At 44.1% G+C, this 19,743-nt stretch overlaps 1 protein-coding gene across 1 annotated transcript in view; it reads left to right on the forward strand.

Annotated features, from left to right (window-relative positions):
• LOC112262193 (AT-rich interactive domain-containing protein 1B) overlaps positions 1-19,743 on the forward strand; it is a 338,604-nt gene that overhangs the window by 105,091 nt on the left and 213,770 nt on the right. Inside the window, 1 exon segment of the mRNA XM_042330089.1 lies at positions 6,317-6,433. Within this exon segment, the coding sequence (XP_042186023.1) occupies positions 6,317-6,433 (117 nt within the window).

Consider the following 19,743-nt stretch of genomic DNA (forward strand, 5'->3'; position numbering starts at 1 on the left):
AATGTTTTGGTATCTAGTAAAGAGCTCTCCTATGTCTACACCCATTCAGCATCTTTCACACCCTCTTAAGCTTTAGCCCCACCCATCTGGTTTCGTTCTCGAAGTGTTTAGAGCACAGACTTGATGCTCTGGCCGATGATTTGTTTACCTCTGGATGACATGAAAACAGCCTAACCAGCTCTGATGGCAACAATTTCATCATGCTTCATTAAGCTTCATTATGCTTCATTATGCTTCTTTTGTCACGTAATGTTACCTAATAAGCCAGCCAGCTAACTTTATCTAGCTAAACAACAATGAACATAGTGCCAAATCATGTCATTACTACAATGCATGAATATGCTGGGAGCTAACCATCCAGGTTCAACGTTAGCTAGCTAACATTAGGCTGCAACTAGCAAAGCAAACAGCTCTGGGATACGAATAACAACATCAGCTAGGGAGCCAGCCAGCTAATGTTAGCTAGCTAGCTAACAGTACACTTTAGCTTAAGACATGTAGCTAGCTAGCTAGGTAAACAATGAACTTAGCTAGGTAAATAATGTGTAAAATCATACATCACGTTACGTTAGCTAACGAGCCAGCCAGCTAACCTTAGCTAGTTAAACAAGAATGAACATAGTGCCAAATCATGTCGTCACCACACTGCATGAATATGCTGGGAGCTAACCAACCAGGTTCAATGTTAGCTAGCTAACATTAGGCTCTAACTAGCAAAGCAAACAGCTCTCGGATATGAATAACAACATCAGCTAGGGAGCCAGCCAGCTAATGTTAGCGAGCTAGCTAACAGTACATTTTAGCTTGAAATGAAACCCCTTTCTGTCAAAATTAGAAACGTATAATATCTGAAAATGTAGCTAGCTAACTCTAGACTATCTTACCTGTATACATCATCATGCATGATGGACGCGTCTTCCTGTCATGGATGCCATGCAACAGTTGCCCTTAGTTTGATGATGTAATCTGGAGACAGGTGTTTTCTCCATCTCTTTAGCTATCATACTCTAATTCCACTGATTTCAAAACTTGATCCTTCACAGAGTGGAGCGCAATACTTCCCTATGCAGCTCCACTACACAAAACATTTTAAAAAAGCCGCGTTCGACAGGACTACCAACACAGACTGACCAGCTCAAAAAGACAAAAGCCCTCTATATGGCAGACCAATCCAAACTCCTCTCTCGGCATGTCCAGCCCACTCATTATCTCAGCCAATCATGGCTAGTGGGAAGGTTGCTGAATTTTTCTATGGCTTAACCAGCAAGGATCGTAATTTAACAATTGTATTCGTATGTACAGATGGCATACAAGTATGTTATTAAGGCACATGAAAGTTCACATGTTCCAGAAAGGCATTTCTGCCAAAAAACGCATTTTGATCTAAAACATTTTTTACTTTCAAACGGCACTCCTGTGAAGTTGTGACTTGCGACAAACACCTAGTTTCCTGAATCGGGACACATTTGTCATTGTTGTTAATTTTCTTCAGTTTTCTGTTTGAAATTTTTAGATTTGATAGGGAAGCTGAGATGTCAAATATACTGTTTAGGTTTTCTACTGGCAAGTTTACACGTTCACTATTACAGTGGAAAGTTTTATCCAGGATGTTGTCTAAAGGGATTTCATTTTTTGTTGCCTGATTGTTTTTTGGTAAGTTGCCACTCTACTTTCCTTCCATCTATAGCATTTCTTAATATTATTCAGTTATTTTGGCTTTGATGCCTCATGATTGAGTATTGCTCTGTTCAAGTAGACTGTGATTTTTCAGTGATCTGATAGGGGTGTCAGTGGGCTGACTGTGAATGCTCTGAGAGACACTGGGTTGAGGTCAGTGATAAAGTAGTCTACAATACTAGTGCCAAGAAATGAGCTATAGGTGTATCTACCATAGGAGTCCCCCCGAAGCCTACCATTGACTATGTACATACCCAGCGTGCGACAGAGCGGCAGGAGTTGTGACTCGTTTTTGTTGGTTATGTTGTCGTAGTTCTGCCTAGGGGGGCAAATGGGGGATGGAATGCTGTCACCTCCAGGCAGGTGTTTGTCCCCTTGTGTGCTGAGGGTGTCAGGTTTTTGTCCTTTTCTGGCATTTAGGTCGCCACAGATTAGTACATGTTCCTAGGCCTGAAAATGATTGATTTCTCCTCCAGGATGGAGAAGCTGTCTTCATTAAAGTATGGAGATTCTAATGGGGGGATATAGGTAGCACACAGGAGGACATTTTTCTCTGTTAAGATTATTTTCTTTTGAATTTCTAGCCAAATGTAAAATGTTCCTGTTTTGATTAGTTTAATAGAGTGAGTTATGTCTGTTCTAAACCAAATTAGAATTTTCCCCCGAGTCCCTTCCCTGTTTCACGAATGATAGTTTGGTAGATGGGACTACCAGCTCTCTCTAGAGGGCAACCAGTGGGTTCATCTCCTCTCTACCATGTTTATTGTAGGATGAGAAGTTCTGTATTTCTGAAGTCCAGGTTCCTGCTCTTTAGGCCAAAGGCAGATGACCCCAGGCCTTGGATATAGTAAAAACTTTGTGTTCCATAAAGTGTCCAATGGTGTTAGTTGTGTGGTTTGGCACATGCCATTGGCTTGGGCTAGTGTAAGAGTGGGGGTTGGGCCTGTTTGCCTGCTCACGGCCTGGGTAAATGTGTGACTTTCATGTCGAGGCCCTCTTTGTGGGAGTGGGGGCATGGGGTGGGCAGGAGGGGCATATGTCTGATCTGAGGGGGCCTAAATGGGGTGTGGGCATGGTTGACTTGGGGGGGTGTTGATTGATTGGGGTGGGGGTGTGGATGTGGCTGGTGGGGTCTGGGAGAGTGTCTTGCTGGTCTGGGCAGGGTGTCTATTGATCTGTAGCTCCTGTGTGTTGTGTTGGGGCTGTGTTTGATGGTGATGTCCTTTAGGGTCCGGGCAAAGGTGGGCACTGCTGCCTTGTATAGGTGGACCTGGTCGTAAAGACCAGGTAAACATTCGGTTTTGAGGCACAGTCACGAGAAATACTTGTATGGTAGCAGAGTGAAAGTATTTTTGTGGTAGCAGGGTGGAGATAACCACTTGTGCGTTGGGGAAAGTAGAAGAAGCTTTTTCAATCACTCCCTTGAGTGCTGTGTCCACCCTTTCCTGCTGTGTTTTCAGGTCGGTTGTGCCTGTGTGTATTATTATGTGGCTGGGTGAACCTAGTTGATCATCTCTCTCTCTATCTCTCTCTCACTCTTTCTCTCTCGCTATAGTGAAAGTAGGTGATGATGACAGGATGTAAACAGTTGCACTAGGTTAACATTACTATGACTCAGCTGTCTCAGCATTTCCTTCCAGTAAATGCACATCACACACACACACACACACACACACACACACACACACACACACACACACACACACACACACACACATTTCTGCCTTTGCTGTGTCGGTCCTGTTTTCAATAGGAGTTAGTGTACTGATGCATGTGTGCCTGTGTCTGTATCTGTCAGTGTTTATGTAAACTAGTGGTGGTGAGTGGTGAGTTGGGTGGTGAGTGGGGAGTGGGGTGGTGAGTGGAGTGGTGAGTGAAGAGGTGAGTGAAGTGGTGAGTGGAGTGGTGAGGGAGTGGTGAGGGAGTGGTGAGTGGAGTGGTGAGTGGGGTGGTGAGTGGTGTGGTGAGTGGTGAGTGGAGTGGTGAGTGGAGTATTGAGTGGAGTGGAGTAGTGAGTGGTGAGGGAGTGGTGAGTGGGGTGGTGAGGGGTGAGTGGAGTGGTGAGTGGGGTGGTGAGTGGGTGGTGAGGGAAATGGTGAGTGGAGTGGTGAGTGGGGTGGTGAGGGGTGAGTGGAGTGGTGAGTGGATTGGTGAGGGAATGGTGAGTGGAGTGGTGAGTGGGGTTTGTGTGTGTGTTTTTGTGTAAGGAGAAGCGATGTGTGTGTATTTGTGGAAGGGGAAGCGATGTGTGTGTATTTGTGTAAGGGGAAGCGATGTGTGTGTATTTGTGTAAGGGGAAGCGATGTGTGTGTATTTGTGGAAGGAGAAGCGATGTGTGTGTATTTTTACAGAGAGAAGGTGATGTGTATTTGTGCAAGTGGAAGCGATGTGTGTGTATTTGAGGAAGGAGGAGCGATGTGTGTGTGTATTTGTGTAAGGGGAAGCGATGTGTGTGTATTTGAGGAAGGAGGAGCGATGTGTGTGTATTTGAGGAAGGAGAAGCGATGTGTGTGTATTTGTGGAAGGATAAGCGATGTGTGTGTATTTGAGGAAGGAGGAGCGATGTGTGTGTATTTGAGGAAGGAGAAGCGATGTGTGTGTATTTGTGGAAGGAGAAGCGATGTGTGTGTATTTGAGGAAGGAGGAGCGATGTGTGTGTATTTGAGGAAGGAGGAGCGATGTGTGTGTATTTGTGTAAGGGGAAGCGATGTGTGTGTATTTGAGGAAGGAGGAGCGATGTGTGTGTATTTGTGTAAGAGGAAGCGATGTGTGTGTATTTGAGGAAGGAGGAGCGATGTGTGTGTATTTGTGTAAGAGGAAGCGATGTGTGTGTATTTGTGGAAGCGGTGCTGTACTAAATGAAAGACTTCACTGATCTACAGTAGGATGTAATAAAGGCAGCAGGTTGGCATGGTGCCAGTGTAGAGGAGATTGTACCCTGGTAGATCAACACAGGCCTGCACAGTGTTCAGGGAGGATACATGCCATCAGTCTTCACCACCATAGTACTAAATATAGAACCATGTCTATTTGTCTCGGTCCACGGTCAAATCCTCACCTCCACACTGCTGTTGTAATGGATGATCTCCTGTGTTAGTTCTCTCTCTGAGATGTTTAGAATGGAGGTTGTTCTGTGTTAGTTCTCTCTGAGATGTTTAGAATGGAGGTTGTTCTGTGTTAGTTCTCTCTCTGAGATGTTTAGAATGGAGGTTGTTCTGTGTTAGTTCTCTCTCTGAGATGTTTAGAATGGAGGTTGTTCTGTGTTAGTTCTCTCTCTGAGGTGTTTAGAATGGAGGTTGTTCTGTGTTTGTGGTATCAGCGATCGTGTAGCCAGTAGAGAGATATAATCCTCTAAACGGATGCTTCCATTGTCCTGGTGTCTGTCTGATCGCTGAACACCATGTAGGATGAGCTGACTACTCAATGAAAGGGAGTCAATGAGAAAAATACATTTTTATCTCTGGAAAGAAAATTGGTTTACAGACTTAAATCTGGTTTTGATTATAGTAGAGAGAAAGCAACTTAGGAGCAAGGATGAAAGTGTGTTTTTCAAGATATCAGATTAGGTGGAAAGACTGCTGTTGATGGGGTCTTTTGTTATTGTGAGTGTTTCAGTGACAATATATTCACCTACACTTGTGTCCACCAGTAGGGGGTTTATTGTCAAGTATTGGGTTACTTTGTGTCTTTGTGAGTGTGTATGAGTGTGTGTGTGTGTTTGGATGTGCTGCTGTAGTATTGCTAGACTTATCTCCTATGCTAAACAGGGTATCTAGCAGCAATCAATTAGAACCTAATTACCATCTGGTATTACTGTCCCATATCGCCTTCTATCTATCTGGACTACTGTCTGACTGAGGGACACTCAGCTCTATTCTACCTGTTTACCTAACACACACACACATGCACACACGCACGCACACACACACACACACACACACACACACACACACACACACACACACACACACACACACACACACACACACACACACACACACACACACACACACACACACACACACACACACACACACACACACACACACACACTGTACCTAAGGTTTCAGAGCGAGACAGGCATTCATGCCTCCTTCACAGCTAGTCAAAACATGTAGGGAGGGAGGCTAGCTCACTTTAATTCATCATATGCTGTTAGAGCTGTAAGAGCTGTGCTTCATTTATCAGACCCCCTGTCCTGCCCCCCCAAGAGACACACTGTAATGCATGATGTCATTTACTGTAAAACCCTGTTAAAAAAATCTATCTGTCTACACTCTCCCATTCTCTCTCTCTCTCTCTCTCTCTCTCTCTATTTCTGTCTTACTCTCTCTCTGTCTTGCTCTCTCTCTCTCTCTTTCTCTCTCTCATTCATTCTACTGCTTTCTCTTTCTTTCATTCTTTCTCTCTCATTCTCTATCACTCTCTCTCTCTCTCCATTGTCTCTCTCCCATTCATTCTCGCTCTCTCTCTTTCTTTATTTCATTCTCTCTCTCTAATTCTCTCTTTCATTCATTCTCTCTCTCTCTCGTTATCTCTCTCTCTGCCTTCTCTCGCTCTCTATCGCTATCCCGCCTCTCTCTCTCTCTCTCTCTCTCTCTCTCTCTCTCTCTCTCTCTCTCTCTCTCCCTCGCTCCAGGAGGCTCCTCGGGAGAGTTACGGAGGAAGGAGTCAGCAGCAAGCCCCAGGGAATTCTGGGAAGGCCAACCAAGAGGACATGGGTCTAATCTCGCAGGACCGCCCCTCCAGTCTCCCAGTGAGTGACAGCTCTCCCAGCCAATCTCCACACATTATCCTTCTACTAAAGTGCCAAGTGAAAAAAGTCCCCTAATTTGAGAGTGTTAAATATTTAAAATATAGTAAACAATTGCAACCTGTGAAAGGATGAAATGAAAGGAAGAGGGGAAGAGAAAAGCACAGTGCACACAGCCTGATGAAGGGATAAACACTCACTGCAACCCCTCCCCTTTCTCTTCCTTCCGCTTCCTCTGTGCTCCCTGAGCCGCCAGCGCTGAAATGGTGGAGAGCCCTGTCACTCATGGCTGGATCAGAGTTCCGTGCTTTAATCAGACCTGCTGATTCCCTGTAGGCTTCTCTTCACCCTCAGTCTCTGAGGGCAGACCTAGATTTCACTGCCCATTTCAGATCTAATGCCCACCTGAACACAACGCCGAGCTGTTGTGACTGGCACTGCCTACACAAGTAGAAAACACCACCTTAGATTAGGCTCTGCTACACTAGGTATCGTTAGAGAGGACCCCCCCACCCAACACCCCCCACCCCCATCTATTTCTCCATCCCTTGCTCATTAAGATAGGAATGATTAAGGGGGTGAGTGGAGGAGTAATTGAGGAGAGTGTGTAAGACCAGGCAAAACAGGAGAGGAGATGAGGAGAGGAAAGGACAGGAGAGGAGAGGAGAGGAGAGAAGAGGAAAGGAAAGAGGACAAGTGGAGAGAGGAGGAGGGAAGAGATTAAAGAAGAGATGTGGAGAGGAGTGGATGAGAGTGGTGGAGAGAGGAGGTGAGGTGTACAAGGGGAATATTCAGAGCTGTATTCTGTCTCACACACTCATTTGGTTTAATTAGAATGGGGCTTGGAAGTGCCCTCTCTGCTCGTTTTTAAGGTAGTCAATATGGAGGAAGTAGAACAGCACAGGGACCATCATGCTCACATCCCTCCCTCACTCTTCCTCTCTTTCAATCACTCCCTCTCTCTTTCTGTCCCTCTCATCTTCTGCTTTCCTCTCTTTCTCTCTCTTTTAACTGTCCCTCTTTACTGAGGCATAACCCTCTGCTGTCTCACTCTGTCACATGCTGCCCATTCTACTTTTCTCTCTTCCACCCTCCCGTCATTCCCTCTCTCTGTCTTTGAACCAATATCAATTCAATTCAATTGAAGAGCTTTACTGGCATGGGAAACATATGTTTACATTGCCAAAGCAAGTGAGGTACAAAATACACAAAAGTGAAATAAACAATAAAAATTGACTGTAAACATTACAATCACCAAAGTTCCAAAAGAACAAAGATATTTCAAATGTCATATTATGTATATATACAGTGTCATACCAATGTGCAAATAGTTAAACTACAAAAGGGAAAATAAATAAACGTAAATATAGGTTGTATTTACAATGGTGTTTGTTCTTCACTGGTTGCCATTTTCTTGTGGCAACAGGTCACAGACCTTGCTGCTGTAATGGCAGACTGTAGTATTTCACCCAGTAGATATGGGAGTTTATCAACAAAACAAAAAAATCAAATTCTTTGTGGAGTTGTGTAATCTGAGGGACATATGTGTCTCTGATATGGTCATACATTTGGTAGGAGGTTAGGAAGTGCAGCTCAGTTTCCACCTCATTTTGTGGGTAGTGTGCACATTGCCTGTCTTTTGAGAGCCAGGTCAGCCTACGGTCTGCCTTTCTCAATAGCAAGGCTATGCTCACTGCAAGTTAGTGCAAGTTTGACCACCACAGGGCATCTTGGAGAAGCTTTTGATAGTCTTCAATATTGGCGTTACTAGAGACTATAAAACCTTTTTTGTAAGAACATAATATATGGGATTGATTTATAAGAAATGTAGACTCATGTCGCCTACGGTAGGCCTACAGTAAATAGAAAAATATGACGTGACTGGCCGCCAATAATTACATATAGAGGATTGGAGGATTCTAAATTAAAACCAAAAGCCACCTCATAGGTCTCCCGGTGGCGGCTGGCATGGGTATCGTACCTGCATCTGTTGCAATGCATTTTGCACTGTGATGCAGTGTCTTAGATAGCAGCACCACTCGGGAGGCCCAATCCACAAAGTATCAAAATACAGATAGGGTGTTGGTAAAGGTATATTGTCCTGCTAATAGTCCATAATGGGCTATGATATACTGTACATGGTGTCCAGGTCAGGATAACCAAAACATTTATTTATTAAAGAATATCAGACAGAATGTTGGTACTTATTAATTTTGATCCAAAGCCATGAATGAGTGAGTCACTCAGCTTTACGTAGGTGCCGGGCTATATGACTGTGCCATCAACTTGATAATATATAATGATATTTTGGAGGTTATTTCAATTATTTTTTTTAAAGTGAACGATTGTAATCTGTAATTGTAATCTGAATAAAGGCCAAAATAATATTTGTAAAGGCCAAAACATTTATTTCTGTTTTTAGAGGGAGAGAAACGCTGGGCCATTTGTGCGCCGTCCTATAGGACTCCCAACCACGGTCGGATGTGATACATAATAATAATAATAATAATACTTTTTGTTGTATTATTTGTTATGTCTTTCCTGGGGGATTAAACTGAAATTGAAACCAATCACGGCCGGTTGTGATACAGCAATCCTAACTAAGAAATACATTTGACGATAGAATTCTCCCCATGCCCTCCATCTAGGCAAGTGTATTATCCAGCTTCCTGATAATAGCCATAATGGCGCTGTACAACGTGACGTGTGTGTTTGAAAGAGTATTTTCCAGTAAGCAACAATTTGTTTACCTTCATTAGACAACTTTGTTACAATATTTCTGTAATTCAGTGATATTTATTCCTATAGTAATTCATTATGGATCCATAACTAAATAAACCTCGGCATTTTGAAAGAGTATTTTTTTATCATTATTTTATTAACGAAAGTATAAAGATACTGATGAGAAATACAGTACTGTACAGTATATGCTTTTACATTTGGATAATAAAGCATTTCAAACATTTTGAAGATATAAGCCACCTGCATTTGTTTATTAGGCTATAGCAGAACAGCAGAACTGTCCAGACGGCCCTTGCTGTGCCTGGTGAGCAGTTGGTCAAGTTCTATTGTCAGAAGAGGAATGGAAATGTCAGGGTGAACTGACGACCTGATGAACCCGCCAGGTATGTTGACTCTGCCTGTCAGAGGTGGAATTCCAGACCTCAAAGGAATTCCATCTCATTCCTCACCCTCTTCATCGCGTCATTCTCCGCCTGATTCTCTGCCAATGCCGCCCGGCTCTGGACCAATGCCTCAGCTGTCGCCGTATCTTTGCCCTCAGATTATGTGCACCTTCATCAGATGAGCAGAATGGTACCGCCCTGAGCCCCCATTGATTACAGTGGCCTATGATTGAAACATTAGATCAATTAAGAATTAAATGTGTCTGAAACACAAATGCTGCATACACATTTTAAGAATCTAGAAAAACGAACCTCTTTCTTGGCAAAACATGTGTTTTTTCGGTGCGGCCTGTTGTCCAGCCCGTTGTCCACTGATCTCCACGGATGGTTGTCAGCATGGTTGTATGCTCTGCAAAAACACATTCACGTTTTTAGTACACAATCATTTTTATTTTTAACCTTTATTTAATTATCAATTTTATTACACAGTGTGCCTACACATTGATAGGCTATATACATGTTTTTAAAGAAAATGCACTGTCCATCACTACGGTAAATGAAAACACAGCTTCTTGTTTGGAATTTACAAATGTGTGCTTTTCATGTCATTTTGCGTTAAATCCAGTACGGATTTAAGTATAACTTTTGAGTGACATCTTTAGTGAGAGGTCTAATGCTTTAACATTTAATAATATCTGCCCTCCAAATTCATATCCAAGGAGCATTTTTCACGCCATTATTAGTTACATTGTTCTAGTTTGAACGTGCAGACTGGCACTCCTCCTCCCTTCCCCATGGGCTTGGTCCGTCTTCTGTGCAGTGCTCTGCGGCCCATCCCGTGCCCCCTGCCCTCGTGCCTTGAACCTTGCGCACCCACCGCTATTTCAGTGGATACAGCTGGAGAACTGGAAGGCAATCCCATAGTGCGCCACTCGGGAGCAATGACTAATATGACCAATATATATTGTCCTGCTAATAACAGGGTTAATAATATATCTGTGAGAATATCCAAGGGGCTTTTATATAATTCTAAATGAATAATAATAATAATCGCTTTGTTTAAAGAAAGATGATTTCGTTTTCAAATAATGTAAAATTAGTAAGAAAAAGGCCATTCTTGAACATGGGGTGAGACATTGTTACTAATTTGTAAATAAAGCCAGTTTGTTATTTAGAATGATTTATTTCTGTTTTTAGAGGGAGGGAAACCAAAAACCTATAGTCATCTCATGGATCTCTCAGTCGAGGAAGGCACTGAACCAGCATCTGCAGCAACACAGCTTGTACTGCAATGCACTGTCTTAGACTGCTGCGCCACTAAATAGCTGTACAATGTGACTGATCGGGAGTAGGCTACAGTACTACAGAGACTCTGTAGCAACTTGGGACCCAAAAGCATAATCAGTGCTCTAACTCCACCTTGCGCTGGTCTGGAGCAATGATGTAGTGACACAGGGTAGCGTACTAAACCAAAAATTACCTCTAAGTCCTGCAGCATATTCACATAACTTTTAGGGGAGCAACCACTGTACATAGTCAAAGCTTTCCTTAAGTTTGGGTCAGTCACAGTGGTCAGGTATTCTGTGTACTTTCTGTTTAGGGCCAAATAGCATTCTAGTTTGCTCTGTTTTTTGGTTAATTCTATCCAATGTGTCAAGTAATGATCCTTTTGTTTTCTCATCATTTGGTTGGGTCTAATTGTGTTGCTGTCCTCGGGCTCTGTGGGGTCTGTTTGTGTTTGTGAACAGAGCCCCAGGACCAGCTTGCTTAGGGGACTCTTCTCCAGGGTCATCTCTCTGTAGGTGATGGCTTTGTTATGGAAGGTTTGGGAATCGCTTCCTTTTAGGGGCTTGTAGAATTGAATGGCTCTTTTCTGGATTTTGATAATTAGCTGGTATCCGCCTAATTCTGCTCTGCATGCATTATTTGGTGTTTTACATTGTACACAGAGGATACTTTTGCAGAATTCTGCATGCAAAGTTTGGTGTTCGTTCCATTTTGTGAATTCTTGGTTTGGTGAGCGGCCCCAGACCTCACAAACATAAAGGGCAAATGGTTCTATAACCGATTCAAGTATTTTTAGCCAGATCCTAATTGGTATGTTGAATTTTATGTTCTTTTTGAAGGCATAGAAGGACCTTCTTGCCTTGTCTCTCAGATCGTTCACAGCTTTGTGGAAGTTACCTGTGGAGCTGATGTTTAGGCCGAGATATGTATAGTTTTTTGTGTGCTCTAGGGCAACGGTGTCTAGATGGAATTTGTATTTGTTGTCCTGGCAACTAGACCTCTTTTGGAACACCGTTATTTTTGTCTTACCAAGATTTACTGTCAGGGCCCAGGTCTGACAGAATCTGTGCAGAAGATCTAGGTGCTGCTGTAGGCCCTCCTTCGTTGGGGACAGAAGCGCCATATCATCAGCAAACAGTAGAAATTTGACTTCAGACTCTAGTTGGGTGAGGCCGGGTGCTGCAGACTGTTCTAGTGCCCTCGCCAATTCGTTGATATATATGTTGAAGAGGGTGGGGCTTAAGATGCATCCCTGTTTCACCCCCACAGCCCAATATGTTTGTTTTTTGCCATTTTTAACCGCACACTTGTTCTTTGTGTACATGGATTTTATAATGTCGTATGTTTTTCTCCCAACACCACTTTCCATCCATTTGTATAGCAGACCCTCATGCCAAATTGAGTCAAAAGCTTTTTTGAAATCAACAAAGCATGAGAAGACTTTGCCATTGTTTTGTTTTGTTTGTTTGTCAATTAGGGTGTGCAGGGTGAATACATGGTCTGTCATGTGGTAATTTGGTAAAAAGCCTATCTGACATTTACTCAGAACATTGTTTTCACTGAGGAAATGTACGAGTCTGCTGTTAATGATAATGCGGAGGATTTTCCCAAGGCAGCTGTTGACGCATATCCCACGGTAGTTATTGGGGTCAAATTTGTCTCCACTTTTGTGGATTGGAGTGATCATTGTTTGTTTCCAAATATTGGGGAAGATGCCAGAGCTAAGGATGATGTTAAAGTGTTTAGGTAAAGCCAGATTGGAATTTGTGGTCTGTATATTTTATCTTATCATTGAGGATACCATCAACACCACAGGCCTTTTTGGGTTGGATGGTTTGTATTTTTTCCTCTAGTTCATTCTATGTAATTGGAGAATCCAGTGGGTTCTGGGTCTTTAACAGTTTAACAGATTCTAAGATGTATATTTGATAATATATATGTTTTTGCTCTTTCTTCTTTGTTATAGGGCCAAAAAGACTAGATAAGTGGTTTACCCATATATCTCTGTTTTGGATAGATAACTCTTTGTGTTGTTGTTTGTCTAGAGTTTTACAAGTTTCCCAGAAGTGATTAGAGTCTATGGATTGTTCAATTACATTGAGCTGGTTTCTGACGTGCTGTTCCTTCTTTTTCCGTAGTGTACACTGCTCAAAAAATAAAAGGAACACTTAAACAACACAATGTAACTCCAAGTCAATCACACTTCTGTGAAATCAAACTGTCCACATAGGAAGCAACACTGATTGACAATAAATTTCACATGCTGTTGTGCAAATGGAATAGACAACAGGTGGAAATTATAGGCAAATAGCAAGACACCCACAATAAAGGAGTGGTTCTGCAGGTGGTGACCACAGACCACTTCTCAGTTCCTATGCTTCCTGGCTGATGTTTTGGTCACTTTTGAATGCTGGCGGTGCTTTCACTCTAGTGGTAGCATGAGACGAAGTCTACAACCCACACAAGTGGCTCAGGTAGTGCAGCTCATCCAGGATGGGACATCAATGCGAGCTGTGGCAAGAAGGTTTGCTGTGTCTGTCAGCGTAGTGTCCAGAGCATGGAGGCGCTACCAGGAGACAGGCCAGTACATCAGGAGACGTGGAGCAGGCCATAGGAGGGCAACAACCCAGCAGCAGGACCGCTACCTCCGCCTTTGTGCAAGGAAGAGCAGGAGGAGCACTGCCAGAGCCCTGCAAAATGACCTCCAGCAGGCCACAATTGTGCATGTGTCTGCTCAAACGGTCAGAAACAGACTCCATGAGGGTGGTTTGAGGGCCCGATGTCCACAGGTGGGGGTTGTGCTTACAGCCCAACACCGTGCAGGACGTTTGGCATTTGCCAGAGAACACCAAGATTGGCAAATTCGCCACTGGCGCCCTGTGCTCTTCATAGATGAAAGCAGGTTCACACTGAGCACATGTGACAGACGTGACAGAGTCTGGAGACGCCGTGGGGAACGTTCTGCTGCCTGCAACATCCTCCAGCATGACCGGTTTGGCGGTGGGTCAGTCAGGGTGTGGGGTGGCATTTCTTTGGGGGGCCGCACAGCCCTCCATGTGCTCGCCAGAGATAGCCTGACTGCCATTAGGTACCGAGATGAGATCCTCAGACCCCTTGTGAGACCATATGCTGGTGCGGTTGGCCCTGGGTCCCTCCTAATGCAAGACAATGCTAGACCTAATGTGGCTGGAGTGTGTCAGCAGTTCCTGCAAGAGGAAGGCATTGATGCTATGGACTGGCCCGCCCGTTCCCCAGACCTGAATCCAATTGAGCACATCTGGGACATCATGTCTCGCTCCATCCACCAACGCCATGTTGCACCACAGACTGTCCAGGAGTTGGCGGATGCTTTAGTCCAGGTCTGGGAGGAGATCCCTCAGGAGACCATCCACCTCCTCATCAGGAGCATGCCCAGGCATTGTAGGGAGGTCATATAGGCACGTGGAGGCCACACACACTACTGAGCCTCATTTTGACTTGTTTTAAGGACATTACATCAAAGTTGGATCAGCCTGTAGTGTGGTTTTCCACTTTAATTTTGAGTGTGACTCCAAATCCAGACCTCCATGGGTTGATAAATTGGATTTCCATTGATATTTTTTGTGTGATTTTGTTGTCAGCACATTCAACTATGTAAAGAAAAAAGTATTTACTAAAAATATTTCATTCATTCAGATCTAGGATGTGTTATTTTAGTGTTCCCTTAATTTTTTTGAGCAGTGTATTTCTGTATTGTTTTAGTGATTCACCATAGTGAAGGTGTAGACTCAGGTTTTCTGGGTCTCTATGTTTTTGGTTAGATAAGTTTCTCAATTGTATTCCTCATCAAACATTTGTCATTGTTCTTAATTTTCTGCGGTTTTCTGTTTGAAAGTTTTAGATTTGATAGGGAAGCTAAGAGGTCAAATATACTGTTTAGATTTTCTACTGGCAAGATTACACTTTCACCGTTACAGTGAAAAGATTTGTCCAGGAAGTTGTCTAAAAGGGATTGAATTTGTTGTTGCCTAATAGTTTTTTGGTAGGTTTTCCTTGTGATTTGAAGCCTCATGATTGAGTTTCCTCTGTTCAAATAGACTGTGATTTTGCTGTGATCTGATAAGGGTGTCAGTGGGCTGACTGTGAACTCTCTGAGAGACTCTGGGTTGAGGTCAGTGATAAAGTAGTCTACAGTACTACTGCCAATAGATGTGCTATAGATTTACCTACCATAGGAGTCCCCTTGAAGCCTACCACTGACTATGTACATAACCAGCGTGCGGCAGAGCTGCAGGAGTTGTGACCTGTTTTTGTTGGTTATGTTGCCGTAGTTGTGCCTAGGGGGGCATATGTGGGACAGAATGCTGTCTGTCTCTATCTCTCTCCCTTTCTCTCTGCCATTCCCTTGCTCTCTAAACATTGCCCCTCTATTTCTATCTCTTCCAGCATTCCCCCTCTCCATCCATCTCTCCTTCCCTGTCATCTCGATGTCTCTGAACCTCCATCATGAAAGTGTTTTTTGTAAATGAGAGATTGCATTGATGTGTCGGTGTGTGTTTCCAGAGTGGCTCAGTCTCAGCTCCCACTACACATCACCACTACACGTCACAACTACACGTCACCACTACTCATCACCACTAAACTACCAGGTATATCACATCTCATCGTTTGACATGCTTTCATCCCAGGGCTGCTCCGGGACCTTGATTATTCTGGATCATTTCCAACCGTACAAAAATATAGACTGGATTCTAATATGTATTTTGGTGTATTTTGTTTCTAGAACGCCCAGGCGTTCCCTCCTAGCCAGTGTGTGTGTGTGTGTGTGTGTGTGTGTGTGTGTGTGTGTGTGTGTGTGTGTGTGTGTGTGTGTCAGGAGGCAGCCAGAACAATTTTTCTCTCGTCTGTTTGATGTTGGGTCTGAAGCTCCTGTCATCTCCCTACTGGTGGAACGAAGGGTCAGGAAACTGGCATTTTATTGTTCTGATTGTGCTGGGTGCGTGCACACTGCAGAACCCTTTGGAGTTTGACTCAAACATGGGAATTACTTTAGTCACTTTTACCTCAATGATATCATTAACTACCCGTGGTTGTTGGTTTCTCCAGCTTGTGACAGCAGCTTCCAGACCTGACACCTGAGTCTGGGCTCCAGTGAAACCCATTCTTCTAGTCTAGTCTGGGATTTCACACTCTGCCTACTTGCTGTTTCAGTCAGTACCTGTTGCCCTGCTCTCCTCTCCTCCACTGACAGCCAGTGAAGCAGTCAGCCTTCTCTGTTCTCTGACTGGGAGTAAATCAAATCAAATCAAATCAAATGTATTTATATAGCCCTTCGTACATCAGCTGATATCTCAAAGTGCTGTACAGAAACCCAGCCTAAAACCCCAAACAGCAAGCAATGCAGGTGTAGAAGCACGGTGGCTAGGAAAAACTCCCTAGAAATGCCAAAACCTAGGAAGAAACCTAGAGAGGAACCAGGCTATGTGGGGTGGCCATTCCTCTTCTGGCTGTGCCGGGTGGAGATTATAACAGAACATGGCCAAGATGTTCAAATGTTCATAAATGACCAGCATGGTCCAATAATAATAAGGCAGAACAGTTGAAACTGGAGCAGCAGCACGGTCAGATGGACTGGGGACAGCAAGGAGTCATCATGTCAGGTAGTCCTGGGGCATGGTCCTAGGGCTCAGGTCCTCCGAGAGAGAGAAAAAAAGAGAGAATTAGAGAGAGCATATGTGGGGTGGCCAGTCCTCTTCTGGCTGTGCCGGGTGGAGATTGTAACAGAACATGGCCAAGATGTTCAAATGTTCATAAATGATCAGCATGTTCGAATAATAAGAAGGCAGAACAGTTGAAACTGGAGCAGCAGCACGGCCAGGTGGACTGGGGACAGCAAGGGGTCATCATGTCAGGTAATCCTGGGGCATGGTCCTAGGGCTCAGGTCCTCCGAGAGAGAGAAGGAGAGAATTAGAGAACGCACACTTAGATTCACACAGGACACCGAATAGGACAGGAGAAGTACTCCAGATATAACAAACTGACCCTAGCCCCCCGACACATAAACTACTGCAGCATAAATACTGGAGGCTGAGACAGGAGGGGTCAGGAGACACTGTGGACCCATCCGAGGACACCCCCGGACAGGGCCAAACAGGAAGGATAAAAAGGGAAAGGGGTAACCATGTGGAAAGAGTGGGAGAGAGAAAAGGGGGACAGGTTAGAGGTGAGGCAGAAGTGGGCTCTGATGCCTTTGAATCACAAGGTGTCATCAAAGATGAAGTTCAAATCTTAGATAGTATTAGTCACACACAGACACAAAACTCCCTCCTTCCACATTCCACACATACATGTTGGTGTGATACCCCGACTGTGGTGGTCTCAGACTTTCATGAAACAAAATAATAAAAACAGAATTACCTCTCTCTTTCTCTCTCTCTTTCTCTCTCTCTCTCTCTCGTACTCCCATTCCTTCTCTCTCGCTCTCTCTCTCTCCCTCCTTCCCTCCCTCTCCTCTGTTTTTCCTACATTGTCTGTCGGGGCTGCACTGGAGTGGATAAAGAGCTTCAAGTTCCTCTGTGTCCAAATCACTAAGCACTTAAAATGACCCACATGCACAGTCGTGAAGAAGGCGCAACAGTGCCTCTTGCCCCTCAGGATGCCGAAAAGTTTGGGCATTTGCCGTCAAATCCTCAAAAAGTTCTACAGCTGCACCATTGAGAGCATCTTGACTGGCTGCATCGCTGCTTGGTATGGCAACAGCACCGCCCTCAACCGCATGGCGCTGCATCACTGGGGCTGTGCTCCCTCCCATCCAGGACCTCTATATCTGGCAGTGTGAAAGGAAGGCCTGGAAAATCATTAAAGACTCCAGCCACCCAAACCATAGATTGTTCTCTCTGCTTCCGCAAGGCAAGCGGTATCGGTGCATCAAGTATGACACCAACAGGCTCTTGAACGGATTCTATCCCCGAGACATAAGACTGCTAAATAACTAACAAAATGGCTCCACAGACTATCTGAGTCGACCCTTGTATTTTATTTATATTTTTGCACTCTATTAATATTTTTGCACTCTATGCACACTCACACACACACACACACACACACACACACACACACACACACACACACACACACACACACACACACACACACACACACACACACACACACACACACACACACACACAGGACTCTACACACACACACACACACACACACACACACACTCTACACACACACAGGACTCACACACACACACACACACACACACACACACACACACACACACACACACACACACACACACACACACACACACATTTATACAGACTCTACACACACCCCCACAAGCTCACATAAAGTCATCCTATACACTGCTGCTACTCTGTTTATCATATATCCTTATGCCTGGTCACCTTACCCCTGTACATATCTACCTTTATCACTCCAGTAGCCCTGCACATTGTAAATATGGTATTGGAACTGACCCTGTATATAGTATGCTTACTTCTAGTGTTCTTCTTATTACATTTTCATGCACACACACACACATGCACGCACGCGCCCGCACACGCATACACACACTATATTTTCAGAGTGAGGGAAAAGGGAAACAGAGAGGGATGAACCTTGTTAATCAAACATAGCTCATCTTCAATGGCACCTCTCTACTACCCCTCACACCAGGGGAGAGGAGAGGTGGAGAGAAGGAGGAGTGGAAAGGAGAGGGGAAGAGAGGAGAGGGGGAGAGGTAGGGAGGTGAATAGTGGACTGTAACACCCACTCAGATCATGGAGAATAGACTTGAAGAAGAGAGAGAGAAAAAAAGAGGGGAGAAAGAAAGAATGAGAAAAAGTGTGTGTGTGTGTGTGAACATGTGTTTATGCGTGTAAGAGGGTTTTAATGTTAAAGTGGGGCCCATATTGGCAACGTGCGTGCCCCGCCCGCCTGAGGATCAGTCTTTTTTTTCACCCATCTATTTCCTGTGTTTGAGGTGTGCAAAATCCACTTGTCACTTAAATCTCGCTGGATTGATTGCTTTCATTTTACTCCTGGGACTCTTTCATGCTCTTTCTTGTGCCTGTCATTTTTTCCCGTTAACATTATGACCACGGAAATGTTTGTAATGACCTGTTAAACACACCCCGGTAATGGCTGAAATGGTCTCAATGGAATACATTGTCTATCCATTTATACTGAAGAAAAATATAAACGCAACATGCAACAATTTCAAAGATTTTACTGAGTTACAGTTTATATAACGAATTCAGTCAATTTAAATAAATTCATTAGGCCCTTGTCTATGGATTTAACATGACTGGGAATAGAGATATGCATCTGTTGGTCACAGATACCTTTAAAAAAAGGTAGGGGCTTGAATCAGAAAACCAGTCGGTATCTGGTGTAACCACCATTTGCCTCATGCAGCGTTGTCACACCCTGACCTTAGAGAGCCTTTTTTATTCTCTATTTGGTTAGGTCAGGGTGTGATTTGGGTGGGAAAATCTATGTTTCTGTATTTTTGTTGGCCTAGTATGGTTCCCAATCAGAGGCAGCTGTTTATCGTTGTCTCTGATTGGGGATCATACTTAGGCAGCCCTTTTTCCCACCTTAGATTGTGGGATCTTGTTTGTGTGTAGTTGCTTTCTGCACTGCATGTAGCTTCACATTCGTTTTGGATTTTGTTGTTTTTTTGCTGTCATTTAAATAAAATAAAAATGTAAGCCTACCATGCTGCACCTTGGTCCGCTCATTTCAACGAACGTGACAAGCGTGACACATCTCCTTCGCATAGAGTTGATCAGGCGGTTGATTGTGGCCTGTGGACTGTTGTCCCACTCCTCTTCAATGACTGTGCAAAGATACTGGATATTGGCAGGAACTGGAACACTCCGTCATACACGTCGACCACGTCTGGT

The sequence above is a fragment of the Oncorhynchus tshawytscha genome, linkage group LG11, assembly GCF_018296145.1.
Source record: "Oncorhynchus tshawytscha isolate Ot180627B linkage group LG11, Otsh_v2.0, whole genome shotgun sequence".
NCBI classification, from domain to species: Eukaryota; Metazoa; Chordata; class Actinopteri; order Salmoniformes; family Salmonidae; genus Oncorhynchus; species Oncorhynchus tshawytscha.